Raw genomic sequence first — 21,251 nt, 5'->3', positions numbered from 1 at the left:
ATATAATGAGAGGTGACAATTATCGCGGATATTTTTTTTATTAATTAAGAAAATGTGGAAAATTACATTTCAATAAACAATCTCTCTCTCTCTTCGCCCTCTGCTTGTTTGATTTAACAACGCCGTCCGTATCCGTAGAAAGAACTATGGCGCCCATCTTTTTGGTACGAATATTTACGTTTTTGCAAAGTAAATGAAAACTATTCAACTAATAAAAACTATTAAAAAATATAGATAAAAAAATGTCGCTAGCAAGAACTTCTCCGTCTATGCTGATAGTTTTTAAGGTATTTAGGTCTGAAAGAATTGTTCTTATAATTATAATAAAGCGTAATCACTCACTAACGTCCCTAACTTAGTATAATCAAAACTGAGGCAACTCCCACGGCCACAATTGTCTACATTTTATTAAACTATATAATATTAAATATTAAAGTATACTTACGTTTTGCATTAGAAAATAATTAAAAAATACTTCTTTATATTTTTGTTTTAAAACAATGAACTTTTTGTAACACTATCAATGATAACCGTGCATTGTGTCACTATTTAAAAAAATGTCACTGTATTTAAAATTCATTTTTTGGCGAAACAATAACATAATTTTACACTTTTGGAGAGATTCCTCGTTAAATTCTACCACATTTTCATTCCTGCCGCACAAAAAACACATCTTCATAATTGTCAAGTAAAAACGCCTTTACTCCAAAACGAAAGGTAAGTAACTAAGTAATATGCTCAAAAACAACTCATTTGGCCATCTGCACTTTTATTGCATTTAGAAACAATACATCTTCGAAAATAATTTTATTGCATTTGGTTTGCTTTGTATCGCGCCGCAAAATGTTTATCTATAGTAAAAAATAGCCAACTAATTGATATTTGCCGACTCTTGGTCATAAACCGTAAATAGCGTTTATTAGTCGGCATTACTGTCGGATTTTCTTCGAATTTATTTTGCTAACTTAGTTTTGTTTATTATAATTCTATTATATATATTTCTTTCCTATGCAAATTATTAAAAATTGCGTGAGAAAAAAATAATTGCGGCAAGCCTTGTCAAATCAAACAAGTAGAGGACGAAGAGAGAGAGTTCATTGAAATGTATTTTTCAATATAATTAATAAAAAAAATATCCGCAATAATGGTCACCCTTCATTATATTAAGGGAACATGATGTATATGTATTAATAGTTTATAGTAGATCAATATTTGTAAACATTTATTTAACTAGATAATTTAATTGTTTCAAAATGGTAATTTAAATTAATAAATAAATATTAGTATTTAGAAAATAGATTTTGCAAAGACTCAATATTATAGATTCATTATTTTACTTTAAAAATAAGGATGATTTCTTCTGCCCCATGATCTTTAAATAGTTTTCTGCGTGTACTTAATATGATTAAAATCATCATTTAACAGGTGAACAATTAGAATAAACATTGATTTTAAGATTGACCTTCTATTATATAATATTTTACTTTAAAACATAAGGCAGACCGCGCATTTCATCGTCTATTCTCATAGTCAAACGGAACCGGAATAAAATATTTCAAACGCTGGCAACCCCTGTTTGCGGCAGGAATTTTCCAGGCAACCCTGTTTTATAGTGTTCAGAAAAAAATAAGCTTTAATTTGATATATAATTCATTAAAAAAACACATGAGTGCAAATTATTAACATTTAGTGACATGTTTAAACCAGGCAACCCTAGACTTGCGGCAGACTGAGAGCTGGCAACCCTTAATTTTCCAATTCCTTATGGGATTATCTTTCAAATGATGTGCGATTCATATAAAAAACGTATTGGTGCAATTTTCTCCAAAAACGAGTTACGAAAAAATGTAATTAAAGGTGATTGCGGCAGGATTCTTCCAGGCAACCCAGGTGTAATCTGTTCTACTAATCATGTATTATTCATTAATATAGGTTTAATTAAGAAAACTCGTATATGCAGGATTCAACGGCCGGATCTCAGGGTATTCGCAATAGTGATAATTACAGTAAGAAATTGCAGTTAACGTTCCTTAACTTAGTGATAGATTGGAATGATACATCTTTGATGACAATGCAAATATATTTTTTTTGAGCTTCATGCTGTATCCTGCATTTAGCACTGTAGGCAAAGGGAACCTAGTGTTAAGACACTCCGTTCTTCATTATTCGCCAAATTTTCCAAGCATTGCGTGTTGAGTGGCGGAACTCCATATCGCGCTTTTGCCTTGGTACCATAGCGAAGAAACCAAAATATTAATAAATAATAATTCATTCCCCCGAGTGAGAATCGAACTCACAACCGTTGCGTTACAGTTACGCTTGTGCCCCTGCACCGCGACGGCATCTATGCGGCAGTTATGTAAATATTAATAATATATTAGCATAAATTGTTATTTTACGAATTTATTTAAAGCAACCATAAGGGCTTTTCATTTAAGCATTCTCTTGTTATATGTTGATAACGGAGGCAACGACAAGATCTCGGGAATTGGGGCCATCTTGATTGTGTTATTATTCAGAACTGGTGCTTTGTATTTCCCTGTATAATAAGCAGTGGGTTATGGCGTTCGTGTTTAGCAAAGTAATTTAAACCTCATTTTCTTTCGTTTTTTAATCAACGAAAATAGTTGCGTTTAATTTTTTGTGTTGCGCCGAGCGCAGCGTTGAATTCCGCACAAACACACAATGCCTTAAAAAATCTTTAAAATAATTAATAGTATTAATACTATTATTACCTATTCTGCTATGAAAAAATACCCTAAGACCGATGTTAACACATACATATGTACGTGCATGGACTAGACTTTAAGGAACTTTTATATAACTATTAAGTATAATAAAGTATTAACTTCTGGTTTTATAAAATCAAATTAGTTTTAATATTACCTTGCTTGTATATTTTTTTATAAAGTTATAAAATGCAATGAGCACGCAAGTCTTAGCATCATGCGATGCAAATTATTTATCTAAATATTTCTCGCTTATTTTTATATATATATAGACAAACCGCAGCAAAACAGCTCAATCTGTTACTAGATACGCTATATTTCGAAAATTGGCCTACAAATGGAGAACGGAGTGTTTTAACACTAAAATTTCCTGCACAAACTGTGCTATGCGGTAAAACGCGGCAAGTTTTCTTAACTTTTTACTCATTTGAAGTGCGTTCTTGCAAGATTTAGTTTGGATATTCTAAATTTATAATGGGGTCAGTCATACCATCTCTCATTTACAGTGCGTAAACACCTACTCCGGCTTGACCCGTTTATTTTATACTTCTAATTTTAGATTTTACCAAACTAATAGTGATATACGGAAACGTATTTTAGTTAAGTGTATATTTTTAGTTTTTGTGTAACAGAACAGTTACACAAAAAAAAAATTGTTAACAGCAATAAAGATTTTAAGCTAAAAGATACAGGGCATGTTTACTTATTTCAGTATTATAATGATATATATAAAAATTGTCGTTAATGTATATTTTAAAATTATTTACGTAGATTTTAGATTTAGACTACATTTTATTTAAAAATAATTAAGCATTTACATGTCATTTGGCTCTTGATATAGTTTGTGGAACAAAATTGCTGAATAAACATTTTTACTAATTGTTATTTACAATACATTGGTGTTATAAAACTAAAACTTGTCCACAAATATTTGTTTATTCGTTTTGTTTGTATGGGATAAAATGAAAAAGGCCGATGTGTTTGAACAGAAGTATCCAAATAAGCGTTTTGCTTATCGGTCACCGAGATAACGCTAGAATTAGTACATTTCAATATGTTACAATAAGGATATAAATTTTAATGTTTATTCAATTTATGCCCAGTCGTGGTGCAGGGGCACAACCACTCGAAGAAATGATATATTTATTTATATTAATATTTTCATTTATTCGCTCTGGTTTCGAAGCAAAGCGCGGTGTTGAGTTCCGCCACTCATCATGCAATGGGGGGAAGTGGGGAACGGAAAATCTTAAACCTAAGTTCCCTCTGCCTATCCTGCTGCGTGCGGGATACAGCGTGAAGCTGACTACTCAATTAATGTAAAGAAATCATAACTCGTGATGTCTCAATAGGATGAGATGACTTCTTTTTTATTTCGGAAAAAATATAAAAATACACACTTTTCTTTCATCCAACAACAACGATATTCTGTATAATTTTATCAATTAGTCTAATATAGAATAAATCTTGTAGGATTATTTATGATTTTGTCACAAATATTCCTACTAGATTTATTTTATACCACATAGCTTAGAGTCAGTGGCAAAAATGAACATGCTAATGAGTGATGAGTGATGTACTGAATGCTTAAATTTATCACTTGTCTGATGAAGTATGAGATTCATTATTTAAAGGATTAAACTCCAGGCGCCCGTGACTCAGCAGTGTTAAGTTACTGCTTATCTTGTTAACAGAAAAGTGCATGCATTTTATAGGAACATAAAGATATGTAATGCTGTGTGACTTTTTTAACTGGTTTCTTTTTAGTATGGTTGATGCAAAATTTACTTAGGGTAAATTTCATGAAATCTTATAAATTGAATTGGTTATTTAAGGCTATTTAAGGCTTTTGTTCCGAATTGAAATATTATTTTTGTGTTTGATTAGTTTTACCTCAGGCTCATAGAATGTTTCTCGTGTCATACACTAATAGAGTAGAGTCGGAGCTGAAGCTGTAAGTTCCATCTGGTTAAATATACAACAGATAAAGAAATGAAAATAAATATTTTACAGAGAAATCGTAAATTACAATAACTAATGTGTTAGATGTTACAAAGGGAACTGGATAAAAAGCTGTAAATCGACTTTTATTATGACAGTCAAGTCAACCAACTTATCATGGTTTTCTAAGTTCGTTCAAAGTCTTTATTAATGGACACTTTGACAGGTTTAAGAAAATATTATAACAAGAATATTTTATGAGTTCCTCTGAACTGCTTTGCTTATCTCCAGTTCTTGGAAACCTAAAAACTTAGATTGATAATTCGAGACGCTACTAAATGTTAACTTTTAGTATATATATGTCTAATCTCCGATTACAGTATAACTGGTTCAAATGCAGTTCCTACAATTGTATTTTGGCAAACTTCATTAACTTTTAGTAATTGTTTTATTTCAATAAATATCATATACAAAATTGGAGGTGACAATATAATGAAAAACATAAACAAACAAACGAACAAACAAAATAAGTGTTTTTTTGAAGTGTCTGACACTCTAGCTATCAATCAATGGATATTGTCTTTCATATGATTCATCGTTATTTAATTCATATAGAAAATAATTGTGTAATACATGCGGGCGAAGCCGCGAGCGGGTCGCTAGTTTATTACTAAATTGCTTCATATATGTATATCAAACAAATATGTATATCAAATTATAATAAAAATGATCATAAATTACAATAATATGAAAGTTGTTTGGATAATTGTTTGTCCGTCAAAGCCATATACATATACGAAAGGAAATCTTTACGGAATATAACCAAGAAGCCTTATATGAGCTTTGCAGGGACGATTTCGTGGGTGAGTTTCCATTGATGAGTAATTGTTGAATGTCCTTTCTAATATGACTGTATTCATATATAAGTGACTTTAAATTATAACTTATGTATATCAAACGCGATGTTATATCGATTTTCTAATATAAATTTAATGATATACATGGGTCAAGGAACTCTTACTGTGTCGAAATAGAACGATTGGGAATTTTTTACTTTTGTATTTGATTAAAGAGGTTATTATATTATTATGTTTTCTTAGAAAGCTATTTCAACACATTGATTTATGGAATTATTTTCATTTGAATTAATAAAATTGCTTTTACAAGTATTTTTAATACTTAATTTTTTCACTACTAGTTTCACTGTCATAACTTTTGCATTTTGGTATGTTTTATAGAGATTTCGTGGGAAATTTCGTGCTTTCCTCGTTAGCAGAACTATTAGATATTAAATATTTGGTTTCCAAGGAAACCATGGTTCGATTCCTACTCAAGAGTGGGAGTCGAACCCACCACCGCGCTTATAGTCGCACGCTCGGGCACCTGCGCGGCCACGGTGGCCTCAAATAAAATTATATACGAGAAGTCTTAATTTGAGCTATCATAGAAAAATCCCAAGGTTTACCATAAAAATGACATCCTATACGTGGTTACGTATACGTCTCAATTACATATATGTTGTTCTGTCCGTACGTCATCTTATTACGATATCGTACACGGCAATTAGATGACGAATCAGTAGGAAAAATATTATTAGAGGACATTCGCCTTACTCATTTCACGGACCTTCTAAGTTAATTTGGGCTGAGATTGCTAGGCTTTACCCGCATCGGTGATTAACCTTTCAATTGTAATGGAAAAATTGTATCTTAAGCTATTTTCAAGCATTCTCTTATTTCGGATGTTATTTGTTTAATGGAAAAACTTTGACTTTGCCAACGCGACGGCTGTGAGTTTGATAACCCACTCGGAAGAATAATTTAGATTATATTTAAATTTATTTTTATTTGCCAATCGACAAGTCTCGCAAAATTCGGAGGAAAGCGAGGGAACAGAGTGTTTTGGGTCAAAATTTCCTCCGCCTACTGTGCTGAATAAATGTTAAAACATATGGCGACGGTTGCTTATTTTCAAATTAGCAATTATTATAAATTAATCAAAACATATAAGTTATGTATATGTTGTAATATACTCGTATGTATGTATAAGGCAATTGAGCTGCTGCTATTTTGAATATAAGCAATAAAATTTTATAAAGTAATTACATTCTCAGTAAAAATGTGTATAACATATACTACATTTAATTGTGTTTCTTATTATATAGTTCCAATACTTTTTAGTAGGTTGTGATTCTTAAAAGTAATTTATGTGGCGGTTAAAATTCATATACAAAAAGTTTAATATGAAGAAACCAAATTTGATATTATATACATTTTTGTATTATTAATAGAAAATGTCTTGTTTATTTGTTTTTATAGGACATGAAACGGATTTCCTTTTGACACAATAATTACAATATATGCACAAAAAGTATCCCACTTATTTTTATTATTACTGCGCATGTGACTTAGATTTTTTATTCTACTAATCATTTTAATTAATCACATAGTTACATAAACGCGGGTTGTATCTTTTTTTAACTTTTTATAAATTATTAGCTTTATTTGTATTTTTTTTATCTGCTAATTAAACTAGGCTTAGAACTAGATATAATTATCTTTAATAATTCTAATTTCTAAGGGATTCTAATTTCATATTGGAGGGCAGATGTAAAGTGCATGTTAACGAATAGCTATTTCCGATATACAAGATCGTATTTAGAGTTAGTATTGATGTATTTAACATACCTCGGTTTGTATAAATTATTCTAATCAATAATATATAGAATAGTAAAGATGCAAAGTAAAATAAAAGTAATTTTAACCAGTGCCAGCTAAATCTGTAATTTAGTGCTTCACCGAGCGTGCCGGCTGACCCCGCCGCGTTCGTGTTCGTTTACCTACGAGTATAAACAATGGTCGCGTGCTGGCTTGTGCCCACGCGATGCTAACAGAGTGACATGACACGTATGTAGATATTGGCATTTTTTATGTATGATTTTTTTTTTTAAGTTTCATTCATTTCTGATGACTGTGGAATTATATATAATCAATGTGGTTGTTAATTCAAAATGGTCGCCGCGACAAAATGGCGGACTATAATTTTTGTATGTTCAGTAGGCTTTTAGGTTTATTATATTTTTTATTGAAACTATCGTTGGATAATTGGCATCCGTTTGGCAGGTCTTGATGGTTATAACTAAGTCTGTATTTAGGGTAAAAAAAAACAATGATACTTTATTTCAGAATAAATTTAGAACCTACAAACGTCGTTGGTCCTAACCACGCAACACTTTAGTGAAATTGGCGTCAATAATATATGAAAGTAATAAAATTTTCACACCACGCTCTCAATTATCAAAGAGAATCTGAAGAGTTTCAACGCGGATGAGCGCAACAAAGTTATAAATAATAACATCGACAAACAAGCCGCGTTGTTTTCCGCACGTCATTGAGTTCCACTTAAAATTTCAGTAATTGTGTTACGGATCACTTGTGCGGTCGATATACCGAAGTTTTAGTATCGATTTTTGCTTATTCGTACCAATTTATGCATAGGTACCTTTTTTTCAACTCCAAGCTGTATCCCGTGTATGTATTATTACACACTTTTTTCGTATTATATATTTCACTTTTTAAGACTATGTTGAACTTTCTGAAACTTCCTTAATGTTGCGAATTTTCCTAAGCATTATAGAGGTGTTTTATTTTAAGCATAGGGTTTTTAGTCGAGTGCGTCATTTGTTTATATGCACCCTATACTGCGTTCTACACATCATGAATCATACATTTCTACGCATCTCTTTTAGAAACGGAATGATTTAATTTTTTTTTATTTTTTTTATATGTATAGAAAATTCGAAAATTATTCAGGCTAGTCATGTCGCAAGGGCAGAAGCGTGTAGATTGCGGATTCGATTTCCACTCGAGGAAGTGAAGTATTTAATATTTTCATTTCCTCGTTCTAGTAAGAAGTCAAAGCGCGGCGTTGAGTTTCGACACTCAACACGCTATGCCTCCAAAATTGGCCGGAAATGGGGAACGGAGGCATCTTAATGGAAACGCAGCGTCTGTGCGTGCAAAACGCAGCGTGAAGCTAAAAAAAATGCAAACGTATAACGTTAGGAGAATTTTGTATGTACCTACTCACCAATTAATTGATGAGTCAAGTGTTTCGCAATCAATGTGGTAGGGCGTTGTATGGGCTCCCATGCGGGCGCTGACGTAACTGTTGCAACCACTTGGTCTTCCTTTTAACCCACTTGTTTGAATTTATTGGTATAAATCTATATGAGTAAAAATTGGATCAAAACGGAAGTTGTTTTAAAGTTCAGCTCTTCCTTATTAATTTGGTACAATTTATTGGTATGGTGTTGTGTGCTATAAACATTTTTTAAGCCTCGACGCAAAATGAGGGGAGTTATAAGTTTGACCTGTCTGTCTGTCTGTCTGTCTGTCTGTGGCACCATAGCTCCTGAATAAATTAACTTACTTGAGTGTAATTTTCATTAGTCGAAAGCCTTTTTCATCGCGATGGTTCTTAGGTACGTTTAAGAAAATCGGAATCGGAGTAGAGTGGAGAGTGAAGTGTCTTAGTTCTCGGCTTTTTCTACCTGCTAGAGAAAAGTGTCAAAGTTTTCCCTGCTTATCCTGCTATAATGTGTGTGCTGGATAAATGGTTACTTCTGTCATAGTTTATTTCATAAACGCTTAAATAGTTTATTAAATATTTAAAAATATTAAATATTTATAGATAAATTGAAATATTTTACACTTGAAATAAATTATTTATACAAATTTGTTCTAATAGGGGATGTTTATTATCTCACTTGTCAAGGAAGTGATTTATCACTTGCTCTTGAAACACTCGAATGCGATTGAACGTGAAGTGTTAGTATGCAATAATATTTATTGCTTGAACTATTAAATAAAATAACTTTTAAACTGCTATTATTCACGTAATCGTTTATATTATAAGACCACATTGGTTCTTGAACATTATAATAATATTTGTAACGAATCTTAAATGTATATAAAAATATATGTATATATTTATATTTAATGTATTAGACTTTGTGTATACAAATAGTATGTACTGTTTGAACTGCATGGAAGCATTGCGTGCGTGTTGAGTGGCGGAACTCAACGCCGCGGTTTTATTTTGGTACCAGAAATGACAATATTAATAAATAATAACATCCATCCCAGCGAGAGGATCTCGAACCAACTACCGTTCACTTAACAGTTACAGGCTTATGCCCATACGTCACGACGGCTTCATCATGTATTTTATTTTTAAACTGAAATAAGTATAGATGAGATTTGTTTTCTTGTATATGTCTCTCTGTAGATGATATATGTTTTCTTTTATTTGTTTCTAAGCAGTAGTGAATATGCATGTGTTACTTAGTTGAAGAATCTACTGAAACGATTCTATTTAACGGTCCATTTGCCATCCTTAAATTACTAGAAAATGATGAACGCGCTAAAGTTGTTTTATGTTTTGTTTCCAAAGCAACTCTGTTTACCTCTTTAAATGTATTCTATCGTTGTTATTATTAGTTTAAATATTACAAAACTAAATTATCCTGGCGCATTGGATAACTGGCAAGTATGTGACTTCTCTTGTCGTTCCTTCGCTCGTAACAAGCGCGGTCCGCCACTCAACGTCTTGTCGAGTGTCTTAACACCTTGGTGTTTTCTGCCTACCCTGCTATATGCAGGACACGTGCAGCGTGAGGCTAAAAATAAAATCTGCAATATTAACTTGCTTATAATATGTCTGAATTTAATACTAATTTAGCCATAAATAACGCACTTCAAATTAAGTACCTGCCATCAATTACTTATAATAATTTAAATATCAACGATACATTTTCGTTCAATCGACTGACAGACATCTTTGTTTGAATCCATCTCATCATGAGTAAGCGTGCTTTGTGAGTAAACAATGTGTTACTCCGAACCGGGAGTACCGGGAGTGCCACAAAGAGTGCGGGTGGGTGGCTATTTTCGCGCACCCGCGTCGACTATTTTCATCGCGTACAGCGATCCCTCTTTCCTCTTTGGTAAACATTGGAATTGAGATTTGACGTTATTGAACTGTTTTTTTTATAATGTTTTTTTAATTATAGCTAAAAAACGTAGTGAAATATGTTTTATTCTTTTTTTTAAGCTACATGTTTTATCCCGCATATAGCGCGGAAGGCAGAAGGAAGTGTTAAGGCACTCCGTTCTACGTCTTTCGCTTTTTTTTGTGACATTGCGTGTTGATCTGCGAAACTTAATATCGCGCTTTATCTTGTTATCAGAACGAGGAGTTGAAAATAATTAATAAATTTATTGTTGAATTTATAAAGCATTTTTTTAGGCCAGATTCATACATAAAGTCATGGAGAGGCATGTTATTGTATTTTATATTAACTTACTTAAAAATGTTTTCCAGAGAAATTTTCTGGTTTTTTATTTCTATATATGAAACTAAGGACCGAATAGGATGGAACGGTCGAGAGATGTGTCGACTGTGACCAATCCTAATTTATCCTGGTTATTATTAGATATATTAGTTCTTTGAACATTTAACCGACGACCATGCCAGATTACTTCTTTAGTAATTTCTATTTTGTGAATGTTTTATATCATCTTTATATTGGAATCTACAGTTAAGTGGGGTATATTTAAAGAATGTTTTATTAAAGGAGCCCGGCCGTAGTGCATGGCCGTACGCTTGCGACTATAAGCGCGATTGGTTCTGTGTTTGATTCCCAGTCAAAAAAACAAAATTTTTGGTAACAAGGCAAAATAGTGTCTCCAGAACAGATTTTCCTAACACAACAGATAACTTAAAAATATATCAAAATTTGATTTTCAAATAGCGTTCAATTCTCACTAACCAATTAAAAGAGGCATATTAGAACGTCTCGAGACGACATCAGTCATTATATCACACGTCTGGAACCCGTTACAAAGCAAAAAATTGTATTCGCATACATTTCCCACACTTACATGCATAAAAGATTCCCCGCAAACCGCTTATTTATTGAGACGAAACTCCTGCGCAGGTGTATTAAGAGAACAGTATAGACATGTGCATTATTAAACATTTTTTTTAAAATTCATAGTAAAATAATTCTTAAACATCTCTAAATAAAGATCAAAAAAGCGTAACATATTATTTTAATGTATAGGTATTACAATATAAAAGTGCATCTGGAACTTGCTCTTAACAATTGCATTATTGAATGCTAAAGGAATGATCCTTGCAATAAGATACATACGGTTATAATTCTTTTTTTTTTCTATATAAATATTATGACAATATAATATATATGTAATGTATATGTAATATGTATGTAATATATATGCTATAGTATCTTTAATTATTTTCAGCGATCCTAGGTTTCTTGCTAGACTTAAAATAGAGATTTGAAATTAATTCATGAGGCCGTCGGCGCAGTGGTCACAGCGTCTTGTAAACACGACGGTAGTAGTGGTTTTAATTTAAGCTCGGGAAAATTAATGATATTTATTTTCTCGCACTCTGTTAAGAAGATAAAACGCTGCGTTAAGCTCCGCCACTATACATACAATATTTTGAAAATGATGCAAATTGATACGAATACCGCATTAGTATTTTTGTCTGTAAAAGTAAGATTTGCATAAAATTATACAAAAAGTAAAATTATTATAAAGTTTGTATCAGCCCCAACGTTTTAAAATGTAGAATGATTTATATTCCATTTCTGTCTCAGTAGTAGGTCACTGGGCTTCACTCTATTTCGGTTTGAGGTTGTTTTATTACAAGGTCACAAGAGTCAAATAAAATTACTTTAATAGAATAACACGTCATAAACCTCAACAGATGGTACCATCGATTATACTTAGAATTGGGGGCCCAATGGAATATTACGTGAGATTTAATAGCTGGATTGTTTGACAAGAAATTAATAGTACCTACATAAATAAAGTTGACGTTTTTTGTCTTCACCTTTTGAGCATTTCTATTTTTGAGGGGCAAACGGAAAATATTTTTAATATACACCATTGCACTTTTTATTATGCCAATTTTTATTATAAACAACTTAGGATTTTTATTTACTCGGCATATGTATATTTCGATTTATAGTGTATCGTGCTATTTAGCCACTAATATTATTTTATAAAACTTACCCATTACTTCTTCTTCTTACTGATTACTTATCCTTATTTATCTCTTTATTATATAATGTAAAATAAGATCACTTTCCATCGTCTTACGCTTTAACCTTTCAGGCAACACAACTTTTCACTTAAAAAAAATGGAGAATATAAAACAATAATTATGTATAGTTTTGTAAAAAAAATCTTTATCAAAATGATCACAAATGAACTCTAGTAACGGTGAGCGGCACTGTAGTATTTCATAATACTTAGAGTTAAATATAAATAAAACGTACAGAACCCGTGTCCTATTTCCATCAAGGTGTATAGATTTTTTTCTTAATAACGGTACACTCGACGGTACGGTCGATTATGTTCAGGTAGATGCGCCTGCGCACCCGCTGATAGGGTTACTACGATAGTGCATGCTGTTTAAAATATATATCTTTTATATTACTGTATGAATATGTTTAGTTTCTATGAGAGAAATGATAAAGATTAATACCTGTTGTGCATGTGAATATAATATTTTTAATTTTAAACTACAATAGCTGAACGATTTTGGATTTAATAGGTCGTAAGCATTTTTTTTATCATTAATATAAATTTCATTAGTAATTTCTATTGAATATCAGAAATTACAAATGAAATATGATAAAATATTATAAAAACTTTTGTATTAAATCTCAGAAATCAATAATTGTAACGGTATTCTTAAATACAATACTTAATTACCGCTTCTTTTGTATATGACTGTCATAACGAGATGACAAAATAATGAATTGTTATTAAACAATGTACTTTTAAGGTCCTACGTGTGACAAAAATTCTCATTATACTAAAATATTGCGAAAGTAAAAGTTTTGTTACAAATCGTCAAAAGAAGAAAGGTTGGCGTAGAATTCTCAATTTGTCCAACAAAATAAAGGAACCGTTCGTTATTATTGTTCTCCACGGATAGTTTTAAGATCAAAACGGCAGCATATTGCTAAGATTTTTTTTTGTATTCAAAGAAATATACTTATCCATATATGATGTAGAAAATATAATTCGGTATATTAAAAAAAACTTTTATTTATGTACTGGTTCGATTAACACTTATAACTTAGATTGTTTTAATGAAATAAATTTGAAACGTTAACTTACTTTAATAAAAAAAACTATGTTTAACGTCTGCCTCGATTCCTATCGTTTGATGAACCATTCTATGCGCAAGAGTGACAGCGACATATGAGATGCGCGTGCGCAACCTACAGGATGCTCCTGAGAAATAAAAAAAAAGGTATCAAACGCAAGCAAATATTTATAACAAGTGGCCGACCGCTTGGCTTGCATTGTTTTAGTTTTTATTGATGAGTTTTTGTATTGTAGTGCAATGAAATATGTTACATTAACTTAATAAATACAGATAGTATTTAAATATAAAGTATTCTATCTTTTTATTTAAATATTCTATTTTTTAAATTAATTGAGCATGGACCTACAGGACTTCTACTACTATAAACAACTACAACGTTAACTAAACAACAGTTAAAATAGCAACAATAGATGAACTCAATTGACAAAGTGACTAAACTACTGTTAATAAGGATGCGTCGATTGCGGGCACGTTATGTATATTATGCTAATTAATAATCTTGCGCTCTTATATTACATGAGGAGAGTTGGGTCTAAAATATTTAAAGCTATCATAGTTTTGTTGTTCAGTAGGTATGTTTTGTTTTTATTTTTCTTAGCTTCAGAGCAGGGTACGCATAGGGAACCTCGGAACCTAGCCTTAAAAGGCTTAATTTGTTGAGTGAACAAACTCAACTCTGGACTTTGAGAGAATTTAACTGTTATCCAATCTATACAAATACTTACTATTATTATTCTTTAATTTTTGATGACGTGCTAATGGAGATCTTTAAAAGCGGCTGTAAATAAGATTTATTTCATATTTTTTTACAACTTACGTATGAAATTATTTTGAAAAACTTAAATGATTAAAGTGCTAATGTTAAGTTTATAAATTACCTCACAATAGTAAGCTAAGTAAATATTATTAATGCTAATAATTTACATTTACATATAATTATATTATTTAAACAGGTAAATTTAAATTCGAACTAAATCATCTTACGACACGAACACCTGCGAAAATATACTCGATATCATTCGGTTTATTCAACGCAGTAGGTCAGGAGCGATTGTTTAATACAATAAATGTAATTACACAGATTATATTTATATAATGTTATTATTTATTAAGTTAACATTAATAAAAATATTTTTTTTCTGTGTAATTGAGACTGTTTAAAATATTATCATTGTCGGAACAATTCTTTTGTCTGATTCAGCTAATTTCTGAAATGCATGACTTTTGTAGCAGAGCATAAGGTTGCTTAGTTATTAAGTTCAAAAATCTGATTTTTTAAACTTTCTTAACTAAAATTCCGTTGAAATAGGATCAGAGTATCAAAGGTTTACTCGAACAAACAGAAGCAGGTTTCAATATATATATTATGACACTCTGTTCTCATTAGGACACTTCTGTTCCCCACTTTCCGCCGATATCTCGAGGCATTGCATGTTGAATGGTTAAATTTAATGTCATACACATTTCAGTCCCCCGAATGGAAATAGAACCTATAACTATCGTATTTACAGTCGCACGTTTCTGCCCCTGCGCCTCGACAGTCTCTAATCATTATCAATCATTATAATATTTCATTACTTTCATTTTGCAGTGTTAAATAGATATTTATTTAGCGTTTAATAGATAAGTCAATATACTAGTATAACGTCGTAAACTTAACATTATTGTACTATTATAATTTGCTTAATAGCGTTGTCGGGTGGATTAAAGATTAGAAGCCCATATACGGCTTACTTAACATTTTGCATAAATTCCTATTAAGTGTAGAACCATTTATGTCGAAGTTTAGCCAGTACTGTGGAAAATACTATGGATGATTGAAAATATTTTCTATATTATACATATATGTTGCGATTAGTTAATTAACCTTCAGGCATTTTCCTTATCTTCTTTGGTGAAGAATTATGGATCATTTTGCTCGGCATTTTGAGCTAATAAAGAAATTGTGCCAGATATGGATTAGGCTGATATTTAAATGAACTTGGAAATAAAAGCTTTTAAAAAGAAGGAGGTTTTTTTTTTATAATAATACTATTTTTAATTATTTCGAACTAAAGTAAAATAAAAGTAAATTATTGTATATATACACATAGGTAGGGAAATCTCACCAAACACTGAAGTCCAACACTCGTAAGCCGTAACATAGCGTGCGTGATACCGTAGCCGTATGATTCATTGTAACGATCTGTTTATATTATGATCCAATAAATAAATTCTATATATATATTTATAGGTAGGTAGTTATAGTATAGAAACAGAACGATAGTCAAGGACTGACATGCTACGAATTCTAACAAGTGACCGAATGTATATTGCGTTGTATTTTTTTTAAATTTCCTTAGAATTATAAATGGTAATTGTCAGTATTTTTTTAATTGTACATCTTATGCAAATTATAAAAAAATAATTATTACTGTTGTTCCAGTAATAAAATAATGAACAGGTGACATGGGTTTCAAAATGCCTATTAACTCATTTTATATAAAATCCCTAAAAAAATAATTTATGCTACGTTCAATAGATAAAAAAGTAGTTTTATTTTTAGTTATACTAATTTTCATTTTTCAGTCTATATAAAATCTGTGAATCAAAAACTTTAATATATTAAAACGTCGTTGAGTTTCGTCACCCAAACACGCAACGTCTCCTAAATTCGAATTCAAATGGAAGTGTCTTAAAGGGACGAAATCTTTTAACACTAGGTTCCAAGGTTCCCTCTGCCTACTCTGCTATGTGCGAAATACAGTGTGAAGCTAAAAAAATCATAAATCAGTATCAAATCAATTTAATTCTAAGAATAAAATTCATTCGATATAAAATTACCTACAACGTATACAATTTCGACATCACGAGAATTGCACAAAGCGACGTAAATGGGTCGCGGAACATCCCATAGGGGTCCCTTGGGTACTCACAGCCCGTGGGTAGGTACCTACTAGTACGTTGAAAACTGGGCCACGTGTTACGTAACAGTGCCGCTGCAGTTTATAATAGGAAGACAACATATATATATATATATATATATATATATATATATATATATATTTGTAGCTTGTATGTCGAGAATTGTGTAAATATAGGCCTATTATTAGAGAACTGGTTGGAGTAATAATTAATTCTTAGGGTGTAAGTATATAACAATAATAAGGTTCCTTCTGAGATACTGAGGACCTGGTGGCACAAGGATGCGATCGTGAAGGCGACGATTGTCAGTTCGATTCCCACTCGGGGAAATGAAGTGTTTAATATTTTCATTTTCACGCTCTGGTAAGGATGCAAAGTGCGGCGTTGAAATTCGCCACACGTAATGCCTCAAGATTTCGACGGAAAGTTGGTAACGGAAGTGATATAATAGGAACGGAGTGTCCTAGCAACAAGTTGCAAGGTTTTAAAATTAAGTGCGAATCAAGAAAAAATACATTATATTTATTAATATAAAATAAATCCTATAATATTTACTATAAACATAAATGTACTTGGAGCACGGTGAATCCAAACAAGTGGCAATTAATAATCGACACGCAAACCATAATTATATCAATTACCGGACACGTACTCGCCATATTATATAAAGAAGACATATTAAATAAAACATTATTAAGGTTTTTTATATTGTTATAAGTGTGAATACAGTTCCCGGTTGGGCACATTTTTGATTTAGTATGACAGGAAAGATAACGAATGAAAGAGACGGCGCTATTAATTTGACATGTCAGATATCGACAGCTTCGCGCGTTTCCAAACGCAGGAGGTACCATGTGGATTAATTTTAGACTGATTTTATGTGAAGTAGTTTTTTAATTAGAATCAAAAGGCGTAGAGTCAACAATTTTATTTTACGTTAGTGTTAAGACGTTCCGTTCCCATTAAGACACTTCCGTTCCACACTTTTCGCCGAATTCTGGAGGCATTGCGTATTAGATAGCGAAACTCAACGCCGCGATTCGCCTCGTTGCCAACTGCCGAGATAATAAATAAGGGTTATACAGAAGTATACAACAAAGCTATGTCAATAGCTTGAAATTGCACTTTAAATTAATAAGAATATATGTATGTACATATATTATTATATTTGTTATTATTATGTTAATACTGTTAATTATAAACTGAATTAATTAAAAATATGAGCTGGTGAAAATATTAGAAATAGTACAATTGTTAATTTCTAAATAATAATAGTGATTAATGTATATGATAATATACATATATAGATAGATAATATACATAGATAATATAATAGTTAATTGAATATCTAGCTTTACCGTTTACATAAACTTGAATAAAAAAATATATATACTTAAATTTTATTACTAGAAATATCTAGGTAATAAATACAAATCTGTAATAATGTTAGAATGCTAAATTTATTTGGGATTGAAGCTTTAATAGCCGTTTTTATTATTAAACGTACGATTGTATCTGTAGTTCAACAAAATTGCATTGCAGTTAGTGCAATGCGTTTGTATCTGACTCAACCTATGATCTCACGGTGATGTGACCACTCCTTGCGCAACGCGAAAAATACTAAGTTTCAATACAATATTATATTATGAGAATAAATATGGATATATGTATATTATAACGTCATACAAGTTTACAAACAAATATTTTTAGACTCAATTTCGTGCTTATAGTTGACGTTTGTGTTAAAATAACAAAAGTTTACTTATAATATTTTGACGTTATAATTTTGATGTATTTTTTATTAAAATTATAATTGTTATTTAAAATTGATTTATTAAAAATGTATAACATACTACTGGCCGTCTGAAACTTTGTGTTTACTATAAAATGCAAAATTCTGTAATTTTACGTTTTCGTAAGGATTTCGGGTCCTCTTCCTCTTTAAATTATTCCTCTTCATGCTCCCTTACACTCCCCAAGGATCCACATGTAAAATTTCAGCGTTCTACGCCTCAGTTTCGGCTGTGCATTGTCTGTTCATTATCACTAACGGAATAGTTTCTTATATAGATATTCCACCGTTGAGAAACAATGTCTGTAGGGTGTTAGAGTTCAACTGGTACTTTACTTTTTTAGACTGATCTATCTACATCGGTGTGTTGTCCTATTTCATAATTATTATATTACTGTTGTTATCGACTTTATTCTGTAACTAAATATTTTAGATTAAAAACGAAATTGAGTAAGTACCTAACCACAATTTTGAAACGAGTATCCATACATGTATTTTTAGGCCTTTTATTATATAATAAAAAATAAAAATATGCGTAATTTAGAAAAAAATCCATAATTTTCTTTAATATGTCTACTATACAAATATAAAGTAGGTATATATTATATAATAATATAAGAATTAATAACAGCAAATTATTACCCACTAATAGTGTGTTGTTATTAAATTTATATACTTTTTATATAGAAGAATATTAACCATGAGAATCCCATTGTTGCTAAATTTATATTCATTTGAATACAAGATTTTGATTACTTTATATTTTATGTAAATAATTAAATATGTATTATAAGGAAATTGGTGTTGTGTCAGTGTCTTAATGTCTTAATGACAGTGTTTTAATAGGAACGGAGTGTCCTTACACTAAGCCCACTCTATCTACCCTTCTTTATACGGAATGAAGCTGAAAACAAAAAAAGAAAAAAAATTATATCAATATAAAAACATACAGTATTAATTAATATCTAGAAAAATGCTGATTGTTCTATATATAACACAAAACCTCCTCCACGTAATAAAACCACTCTTGCAAATAACGCAAATGAATTAAAAGTTACCATCTATACGCCATATTGTCAATGACGACAACGAGCTTTACCCACCCCCGTAGCGAGCGTAGCGTAGAGTCTACGTCAGTGTCGTCCCAACCGCAGCGGTGAGCGCACGTCTGCTGACTGCCCCTTGCATTTGCTCCACCCTACGTTATTACTATATACTATAGCTTAAATTAAAACCTTCGATACTTATAAATAATTCAAATAATAATAATTATTATTTCATGAACGTAAATAATTAAAATTGAAACGTTTACACGTAATATGGAATACATATTTGGTGTTTTGTTTATGTGATTTGTGACTAAAACGTATGGAATATACTGTTTGATGGTGAAAAGTCGTCAAAATTAGCTCTTACGCGGAACTAGGTGCGCGTGCGTCGTCCCATGGGGCGCGCCGCCGTCAGTTCATCAAGGGTTGGAAGAAAACAATGGGGGTCATATCTAAGACGTTCGGTGTCGTTTTCAGTCTGTAAGTATCTATTATTTTTTTCTTTGAAAAAGAAATTATAATAATATTTTCAATTAAACTTCAATCACAACTTTATTATTAATGAAAATTGAAATTTAAAAAACCTTAGTTTTTACACAGTATCTAATTTACAATTCTCAAGCATGCTCTATAAACATGAGATATCGCGGCAATTTATCGGCCAGCCGGTGCCGTACAACGACGCGTAATAAAAGCCTATTAGATTGCGCAAGCGTTCGCGCGTAGATGCTTTCGCTCCACTAGCCCAATGGCCCTACGATTTATCTTGGATTTAAAGCTTGTTACGCACTGTAGGGAACCTTGTACATTATACTTAACTTTTTTAAAGTTTTTAAATGGAAGTATTTTATATTGTATCCTTATGAAACTTAACAGTTATACGTGGGTTAGAAGCAATATTATGGTATCAACGAGCTGGTGTGATGATAGAGCCAGGATGAATTGGAACTCTTCAGAGATCACTAGTAAACTATTCGAGTTTAGATTCATATGAATTATAACTCCGAGCATATTCTATTGCTGTTGCATTGTACCACTCGTGTTTTTTAATTTTCCAAAATGTTATTTTAAAGTAAAAAATATTTTTACATATTATTGTAAAATTATTATATCTGTAATAAAAACTTATTAATGTGATTACGCAAAGCTTACGACATAAATAATACGACTGCGGGTCGACGCATTGTTCGTCTTAATTACTGGCAAATTCGCACAGTTTCTACTGACGGAACTAGGTTACGTTGAATATATGTGATGATATGATACCTTGAAGAATACGAATACATAATGCAGTTTCTCCACAATTTATCAAAGATTTTAGCGTGTTTCAGTTTTATTGTAAGAAAATATTAAGGGATTTTATTTAATTCGTGCAACATGTTTATAATATAAATCAAATTGTCTTCACGCTGTATCCCGTACAAAGCAGGATACACAGAGGAAACCTATAACATACCCTATTATTAACGTAACCCACTTTCCGCCGAATTCTGGAGGCATTGCGTGTTAAGTAGCGGAACTCAACGACGCGCTTTGCCTCGACACCAGAGCGAAGAAATGGAATTATAAATTTCAATAAATATTTTATTTCCTCGAGTGGGGATCGAACCCACAACCAGT

The 21,251-nt window shown here is 31.4% G+C and overlaps 1 protein-coding gene across 4 annotated transcripts in view; it reads left to right on the top strand.

Annotated features, from left to right (window-relative positions):
- Hecw (Hecw ubiquitin protein ligase) overlaps positions 1 to 21,251 on the top strand; it is a 96,491-nt gene that overhangs the window by 54,028 nt on the left and 21,212 nt on the right. Inside the window, exon 1 of one of the 4 annotated variants that reach the window (XM_085204517.1) lies at positions 19,717 to 20,111. The exons of the other annotated variants lie outside the window; for them this stretch is intronic. Coding sequence (XP_085060643.1) covers positions 20,071 to 20,111 — 41 coding nt within the window. The 5' untranslated portion in view covers positions 19,717 to 20,070. Of the gene's footprint in view, positions 1 to 19,716; positions 20,112 to 21,251 lie in introns of those variants that run through there. 4 annotated transcript variants of the gene reach the window in all.

The sequence above is a fragment of the Heliconius melpomene genome, chromosome 20 (genome assembly GCF_056956725.1).
Source record: "Heliconius melpomene rosina isolate 202511_hmr_F chromosome 20, ASM5695672v1, whole genome shotgun sequence".
NCBI classification, from domain to species: Eukaryota; Metazoa; Arthropoda; class Insecta; order Lepidoptera; family Nymphalidae; genus Heliconius; species Heliconius melpomene.
This window is presented reverse-complemented; position numbering and strand designations above follow the sequence as displayed.